Source organism: Hirundo rustica, unplaced genomic scaffold, assembly GCF_015227805.2.
Source record: "Hirundo rustica isolate bHirRus1 unplaced genomic scaffold, bHirRus1.pri.v3 scaffold_613_arrow_ctg1, whole genome shotgun sequence".
Taxonomy (NCBI): domain Eukaryota; kingdom Metazoa; phylum Chordata; class Aves; order Passeriformes; family Hirundinidae; genus Hirundo; species Hirundo rustica.
Genome location: NW_026690655.1, coordinates 1 through 8613, shown reverse-complemented (window position 1 = coordinate 8613; position 8613 = coordinate 1). Strand labels below are relative to the sequence as shown.

At 56.3% G+C, this 8613-nt stretch overlaps 1 protein-coding gene across 1 annotated transcript; it reads left to right on the top strand.

The window, feature by feature from the left end:
* Nucleotides 1–282: 282 nt before the first annotated feature.
* LOC120748146 (zinc finger protein 3 homolog) lies at nucleotides 283–6625 on the top strand. Its single transcript, XM_040054214.2, has 3 exons — nucleotides 283–358; nucleotides 3408–3490; nucleotides 3677–6625. Exons 2-3 carry the CDS (start codon nucleotides 3439–3441, stop codon nucleotides 4933–4935), a joined length of 1311 nt encoding a protein of 436 aa, XP_039910148.2. The 5' UTR covers nucleotides 283–358; nucleotides 3408–3438; the 3' UTR covers nucleotides 4936–6625.
* The last annotated feature ends 1988 nt before the right edge of the window (nucleotides 6626–8613 follow it).

Genomic DNA, 8613 nt, shown 5'->3' with positions numbered 1-8613 from the left:
GGATCCTTCAAGGGAATGTTTTTGGAATTTTGGGCTCTGTATGGGCAATTCTTGGGGTCTAAATGTGGCAATTTCGGGTTTTCTATTGGGAATTTTTTTGATTTTTGGGGCAAATGCAGGAAGTTGGGGAATTTCAGGTCCAAGTGTGGGAATTTTCAGATCTCTAGGGAGGATTTTAGGGGAATTTTGTGTCCAAACATGGGAAATTTGGGGAATTTTAGGTCCAAATGTAGGAAATCTTGGGAATTTGGGTCCAAACGTGGGATTTTTTTTCCAGATTTCCTCTTCAAGTTCTTGGTGATCAGGAGCGCCACCACCAGCAAGTCCTACCTGCTGCAGCCCTTCATCAAGAGCAAGTGTAGGAAGTTCTGGGAATTTTCAGGGATTTTGGGAATTCCGGGCGGTCGGGGGATTTTGGGGGGGATTTATTTAATATATTTCTGGGCATTTCAAGGGTTTGGTTGCTTGTTTCTTTGTTTGTTTTTTGTTTTCCATTTTCTGGGTGGTTTTTGTTGGGTTTGGGGAATTTTTTGAAATTTGCGGAATATTGCTGGCATTTTTGGAGGAATTTTCAAGATTTTTCCTTTTTTTAGCTCTTTTGATGCTTTTTTCAGGTTTTTTTCCATTTTTGCTTTTGTGATGCAATTTTGGGTGATTTGAATTTTTGGAATTCTGTGTCCCTCCTGGCTCTCCTCCATCCTCCGGGTATTTCCTGTCACTTTGAGTTATTTTTGGTCACTTTTGGGCGCTTTTGGCCACTTTTGTGGTGTTCTCTGTCATATGGGGTAATTTGGGGCAATTTGGTGTCATTTTGCATAAATTTGAAGGGATTTTTTGGCCACTTTTGGGGCCATTTTGTGTCATTCTGAGCCTTTTTTGTAATTTTGGGTACATTTCTAGTCAGTTTTTGATCATTTTGGGGCCATTTTCTGCCACTTTTTGGTCTCTTGAGGGGTGTTTTTGGTGACTTTTGTGCCCTTCTTTGCTGGCTTCAGTCCCGGTCTCAGTCTTGATCTCAGCGCAGTCCAGGTCCCAGTGCCGGTAGCGGTGTCAGTCTTGGTCCCGGAGTGCTCCCAGTGCCAATCTCAGTCTGGGTCCCAGTCCCGGAGCGGTGCCAGTCTCGGTGCTGGTTCCGGTGCCGGTCTTGGTCTCAGTCTTGGTCCCAGTGCCAGTTCTGGTGTCAGTTACGGTCTTGGTCTCAGTCCCGGTCCCGGTGCCTCTGTGGCGCCGGTCTCAGTTCCGGTGTACTGGTTCCGGTCCTGGTCCCGGTCCTGCAGCGGTGCCGCTCTCAGTTCTGGTGTCAGTTCTGGTCCCAGTCTTGGTCTCGGTGCCCGTCCCAGAGCAGCGCCGCTGTCGGTGCCGGTCTCGGATTCGGTGTCGGTCTGAGTCTTGGTGCTGGTGCCGGTTCTGGTGCTGATCTTGGTCTGGGTCTCAGTCCAGGTCCTGGAGATTTTAGGCCCATTTGGGTAATTTTCGGCCAAAGCGTGTTGCGTTGTGGTTTTTGGGAGTGGAGCTGAAGCCCAGAGCCGATAAGCCTCTGCGGTGGAAAGGCCGCTTGGGGAAGCTCAGGCGAAGCAGTCAAGCTCACACATGCACACACGCCACGTGGGCAGCTCAGCAAGGAGAGGCCAGAAGGCCTTTGCACTGGATCAGTTCCAGCCAGGTTTATTTCCAGAAGCCCAAGGGGAATCCAGATTGGAAAGGGGAGCACGTGTGCCGGTCTCCAGCTCAAGTGTGAGCTTCAGCAGCCAAAGACCTTGAGGCACGGGGGCAGAGCAAAGGGCAGGAAAGGTCAGTGTCCTGTAGGGAAAACGGGGCCAGTCCCCGGGAACCCCAAACCAATGGAGACACAGAGGAAAGGAGAAACCAAAGGGCCAGGGGAATCAGGGAGGGGAGAAACTGAGGCAAACCATCGTGTCCAGAGCCCCATTGGGAAGTTCTCTGTCTCAGGCTGGGCAGGTGACTCTATGATCTGTCCTGCCAAGGCCAGGCCCTAGGTATTATGGCAAGGGGCTGCAGGGACTCCACACTCAGCATGATTCCAGTTGCTCACAGCCACTCCCAGTCAATCCCAGTATGATTCCCATCACCCTCAGTGTGATCCCAGTTCTCCCCAGCATGGCTGCAGCTGTTCCCACTGTGATCCCAGTATGATCCCAGTTTCCCCTGGAATAGTCCCAGTCCCTCTCAGCATGGTCCCAGTCATGCCCAGTTGCCCCCGTGTAGATCCAGTCACTCCCAGTTTCCTGTAGCAGTGGTCCCAGTCATTCCCAGCATGATCCCGTCTGTTCCCAGTGTTGTTCCAGTCCCCTCTAGTATCTTTCCAGACCCTCCCAGTATACCCCAGTTGCCCTCAGCATGCTCATAGTCATTCCCAGTCACTCCCAATTGCCCCAGTAAGGCTCTAGTTACCTGAGAATGATGCCATTCTTTCCCAGTTACTCCCAGTCACTCCCAGTATGATCCCAGTTGTGATCTCAGTCCCCTCAGCATGGTTCCAGCACCTTCCAGTTGATCCCAGTTGCTCCCAGTGTGTTCACAGTTTCCTGCCACCATGGGCCCAGCAGCTCCCAGTAACCCCCAGTGAGGATCCAGTCACAGCCACTGTAATCCCAGTGGCTCCCAGGATGATCCCAGTGGGACCCGTAGTCACTCCCAGTATGGTTCTAGTCACTTCCAGTATGATCCCAGTGAGTCACGCTAAAATCTCAGTCACTCCCAGTATGATCCATTGCTCCCAGTCACCCCCAGTATGGTTCCAATCATGGCCAGCACCTTTCCAGTCTCTCCCAGTCTGACTCCAGTATGATCCCAGTCTCTCCCAGTACTATTCCAGTCACTCCCAGTATGATTCCAGTCTAATTCCAGTCACTCCCAGTGCAATGCCAGTGGCTCCCAGTGTGATTCCCAGTTGTTCCCTGTCAATGCCAGCATGACCCAGTAGCCGCCAGTATGATCCCAGTGACCCCCTGTCTCTCCCAGTATGTCCCAGTCACCCCTTGCATGCTCCCAGTCACCCCCACTTCATCCCAGTTGCTCTCAGCATGATTCCAGTTGCTCACAGCCACTCCCAGTCATTCCCAGTATGATTCCCATCATCCTCAGTGTGATCCCAGTTCTTCCCAGCATGGACCCAGCTTTTCCCACTGTGATCCCAGTATGATCCCAATTTTCTCCATCAAAGTTCCAGTTGTTCCCAGTTCCTCACAGTATTATCCCAGTTGCCCCTGGAATAATCCCAGTCCCTCTCATCATGTTCCCAGTGACTCCCAGTTGCCCCCAGTGTAGATCCACTCACTCCCAATTGCCTGTTTTTTATGGACCCCAGATGCCCGGTGACTTCTAGAGATGGTCTTGGGCAGAGAGACCTTCAAACTCAACGTGCTCATCCCTTGTTCTCCCCCCAGACAGGATTTCCAATTCCCAAACCTTCGCAGGATGGAGGAGGAGGCTGTGAGGAAGAGGAAGGTGCCCCAGGACAGCCAGGCAGGTGAGGAGGAAGTCAGTGCCCCTTTCCCCCTCTCTCCTGCTCCATCTCCCAGCCCAGCACGGCCCCCGGCTGCAGGACAACCCCGCAGCCGACGCCGTCCTGCCGGGGACGCACTGAGGGGATCTCCTTCCCCTTCCCTCTGGCACGGAGGCAAATCCCATCCTCTCCTTGTCCTTCCTCCCCCAGACAAGGAGCTGAGCATGGAGACCAGGGAGGACAAATCCCCACGGCAGATCCTCGTGGAAGAGGCCATTTTGAGTGGCTCCACGGTGCAGGAATCCAATGGGGAGGAAAAGTCCTGGCGATCCCTGGTGAGAAGAGACTGCAAAAGCAGATCACGAGGATCTGAGGAGGAAAGAGCCACCCTGTGCCAGGAAGGCGGCCAGAGATGGAGCCAGAGCTCAGACCTGGTGGTCCATGAGCAGCTTCATGATGGGGAGAAGCCCCACAAGTGCTTTGGGTGTGCAAAGAGCTTCAGCTGGCGGTGCGACCTGCTTCGCCACCAGAGGATTCACACAGACGAACGGCCCTACGAGTGTGGGGAATGTGGGAAGAGCTTCAGGGAGAGCTCCCACCTGATCAGTCACCAGAGGATCCACACTGGGGAGAGGCCCCATGAGTGTGGAGAATGTGGGAAGAGGTTCAGGCACAGCTCCAGCCTGATCTATCACCAAAGGATCCACACTGGGGAGAGGCCTTACGAGTGTGGGGAATGTGGGATGAGCTTCAGGAAGAGCTCCAGCCTGATCCGCCACCAGAGGATCCACACTGGGGAGAGGCCTTATGAGTGTGGGGAATGTGGGAAGAGCTTCAGACAGAGCTCCAGCCTAACCCAGCACCAGAAGATCCACACTGGGGAACGGCCATACAAGTGTGGGGAATGTGGGAAGTGCTTCAGGCACCGTAGTTACCTGACGGTGCACCAAAGGATCCACACTGGGGAGAGGCCCTACAAGTGTTCCGAGTGTGGGATGGGGTTTCTGACCAGCTCCCAGCTCCTTGAACATCAGCAGACACACACAGAGGAGAGGCCCTTCCGCTGCCCCGACTGCGGGAAGGGCTTCAAGCGCAACTCCACCCTCATCAGCCACAGGCGCATCCACACCGGGGAGAGGCCCCACGAGTGTGATGTATGTGGGATGAGCTTCATACAGAGCTGGGCCCTGATCCGCCACCAGAGGACCCACACTGGGGAGAGGCCTTATGAGTGTGATAAATGCAGCAAGAGGTTCCGCACGAGCTCCAAGCTCCTCGTGCACCAGCGGATTCACACAGAGGAGAGGCCCTTCCGCTGCCCCGACTGCAGGGAAGGGCTTCACTCAGAACTCCACCCTCTCCACCCACCAGCGCATCCACACTGGGGGAGGCCCCACGAGTGTCCCCAGTGTGGGAAGAGCTTTTCACGGAGGTCTCACATGACCAGACACCAATGGAGGCACCGGTAAGGGAAGCCCTGTGAGTGCCCCCAGTGCAGGAAGAGCTTCGTGCTCTGCTCCAACTCCATCCCCCACTGGAGGTCCCACGTTGGGCAGAGCCCTGGTGTCACGATCCGCTCGTACAAGCGGGAGTTGAGATGGTTCATTTACTGATCTCAGAGTGCAAAACACAACACAGGGGGGATTTCAGTATTAATCAAAACAAATGCACCTTTTATTGATTGATCACAACAAATGCGATAGAGGGATTAAGAGAGGGAGAGAGAGAGAAAGCGAGAGAGGAAAGGGGGGATATAGCTACCAAAGGTGGAGATGAAGTCCTCGTGGTCCGGGCGATGGATCCACCTGTCATGTCGGGGAGGGTCTCTCATAATCTCTGGTTAACTCAGGGGTTTTTATTATGGTCCTTCATTGTGGGGGGAATAAGTAATAAGTCTATTGAAGCCACCAAGGGGGAACAGGTAGTCCATGTTCTCAGCAGTAAGTGAGAGCCATTGTCTTCTTGGTCCAAGGACCACACCTGCAGGCAAACATCTCACTTTGGTTAAGTCAGCCCCACCCCCGTACTGGGGTTATACGGGTCTCGTGTCTCAGTCCTTGGGAGGGGCTTCGTACAGAGGTCTCAATCTCAGTCCTTGGGAGGGGGCTTCGATCTCCGTCTGTCACAGTGGCTGTGAAGCAGATGAGGGATTTTCCGTGGGGGACCACCAAAGTTACCCCAGAAAGTTCACTTGGCCAAGAGGTGGGGAAATTCATAGGCTATTGTCGTGAAGCAGGGAGCGTGAAGCGGGTGCAATCTTCAGGCACAGAAACTGCCATTACACTGCTCAAAGCCAGTGTACCGTGGCGTGGTGACACAGGAAAATGCACCTGCAGACGATTGGCAAGCATCCACCTCGAGCAGGCCAGAACTGCAGTGGGGTCCTCGGGGTCCTCGCAGTGATCGTGAGGCAAATGAGGGGAACTTCAGAGCGACTCTTACAGAAGGGACCTTAAAGCCCACCCAGTGCCAGCCCTGCCGTGGCAGGGACACCTGCCACTGTCCCGGGGTGCTCCAAGCCCCGTCCAGCCGTGTCCAAAGGCAGCAGCCAGGCAGAAATGCGCTCGCCTGGCTGGGGCTGTGAGCTCCTCAGACACCAGCATGACGACAGATGCCATAGAATTCCATAGAATTCCATGTTTCCAAGGGAAACAGCCACAGAGAACCCCAGAATCCTGGAGGATTCCCTCTCCAGGGTGGGACGATTCTGAAACTCTGAGGATCCACCCAGTTGCCCACTTTCCTGACTTTGAAGCCCCTTCCCAAGCTCCTGTCCCTGTCCTCAGTGAATTCTCCAGCCAGGAGGGGATTGCCCTGCTCCAGAGCAGCTATCCCGACAGGAATGCCGAGGGAGCTGCCTGGGCACCCCTGGGATGGGGCTGGGACCCCCAGAGACCCCAGCCCAGCATAATTGAGCCGCCCTAGATGCACCTGTAACCAGTGCCAAAGGCTGAAATTCCCCCAAAGCATCACAAAGTTGCTGGAACCCTTTTCCCACGGCTGATTTCTGCGGGTTTTCATCCTTTTTTGTTTGCACCTGCACGGCTCTGCCAGCCCTCGCCTTGCCAAAGAAATGCGATTCTCAAAAATGATAACTGAGAGTGACCAGGACCGAGTTAAAAAATAAAAGAAACAGGGCGAGATGGTTTATTTGGTGTCAATGATGTCACCTGCACAGCTCCCGCCATGGGCACCGTGCGGGTGGGTGAGAGGCTGGACATGAGGCCAAAGGTGCCCTGGGCTGAGCCCCAGCGTGGGCAGCGGCTGCGGGGGGATTCTGCCCCTGGGCCCCGCTCAGGTGAGAGCCCAGCTGCAGGATGGGAGCTGCTGGGGCGAGCCCAGAGGAACTGGAGCCCCTCTGGAGCCGGGCTGGGAGAGCTGGGAATGTTCCCCTGGAGAAGGGAAGGATGCAGGGAGAGCTCAGAGCCCCTTGCAGGGCGTGAAGGGGCTCCAGGAGAGCTGGAGAGGGACTGGGGACACCTGGAGCTGCTCCCAAAATCCCGGGGTGACCCCGGGCCCGAGCCCCGCCCCTTTTAGAACCCTCCGCCTCCCGACCAATCAGATCGCTCGGTTGTGTTCTGGTCACGCCCCCTGTCTGTTGGTTCACACCGTGGAACGCCGCTTGCTCCGCCCCTCAGGCTGTTCCTGGACGCCCATTGGCTGTCGTCAAGGCAGGCGGGGCTTACACAGGGTTTGGAAAGCGGCGGCGGCGGCACCGGCGGAACGGAGCGGGCGGAACCGTGTTCAGCTCCTCTCCTCTCCTCTCCTCTCCTCTCCCTCTCCCTCTCCCTCGCCCTCTCCCTCTCCCTCTCCCTCTCCCTCTCCCTCTCCCTCTCCCTCTCCCTCCTCTCCCCACCGCTCCGCGCTTTCCGCCCAGCAACGAGGGCTGCAGAGACCCCAGCAGAGACTCCGCTCCACAGAGACCACCTCCAGCCCAGCACCCAGCTGAGCACGGATGGAGACCATCAGGGCACCCCCCAGAAGGGGAGGAGGATGGACATGACCTGCCTCCCATTATCACCACAGAAAACCTGGATCCGAGCCAAGAGCGACAAGTAGCGCTGCGGAGACCCCAGCAGAAACTCCGCTCTGTGGAGATCACCTCCAGCCCACACTGAGGGAAGCCGGAACAGAAACAACCCAGCCCCCATCCATTGCGGACGAGGACCCAAATATCCCGGGGGGTCCCTGGGTTTGGGGTTTTTGGGGGTGGGATGTTTGGAGCTTGCAGGGTTCCAAAGCTGAGCGGCACATTCTCCTGTTGGAGACATCAGGAGCTCCCCAGGATGTGTTTTTGGGGGGTCCCGGTGGCAGCAGAGCCCCGGTGGGGGCCGGGGGGATGCGGGTCCCCCCGCGGTGGGGGTTGGGCTTCCCGGGCCGGGCCCTCCGAGCTCTTGGACCAGCGGGGGGACACTGGGTTTGGGGAGCCCTGGGAAAGCCTCAGCTTCCCTAAGCAGGACCCTGGAGAAAGGAGAGCCCCAGAAGTGCAAAGAGGGGACCCCGAGAGAGGGGGACCCCTGGGATTGCCGGGACGCCTGCAGGAGCTGCTGGGGCTGGAGGGGTCGGATGGCCAGGAAAGGGGTTTGGGGGTCTTGGTGCTGGAAGTGGCTGCTCCTAGTTTGAGTCCAGTTATTCCCAGTAGGAGACCAGTTACTTCCCCTCACTCCCTACCTGATCCCTGTTGCTCCCAGTATGAGCCCAGTCACTCCCAGTCATTCCCTATTATGATGCCATTTGCCCCAAATACAGTCCCAGTTACTCCCAGTTCGTCAATCTTTTGTCCAGTGTGTTCCCAGTTCTCCCAGTTACCCCGGGCATAGTCCTAGGCACTCCCAGTATGATCCCAGTCTCTCCCAGCAGGGCCCCAGTCACTCCCACTTGCTCCCAGTGTCCCCAGCATGGTCCCAGTTCCCCCCAGCACATAGCCAGTCTCTCCCAGTTTGGTCCCAGTCACCACCCCTATGGTCTCAGACACTCCCAGTATATCCCAGGACTGAAACCGGCACCAGCACCGAGACTGGCACCGCGTCTGGACCGAGATTGAGACTGGGACCAGAACCGCTCTGGGATCGAGCTCGGCACCGGGACTGGAATCAGCACCAGGAGCGCTCCGGGACTGACACCGAGGTCAGAACCGGGACCAGATC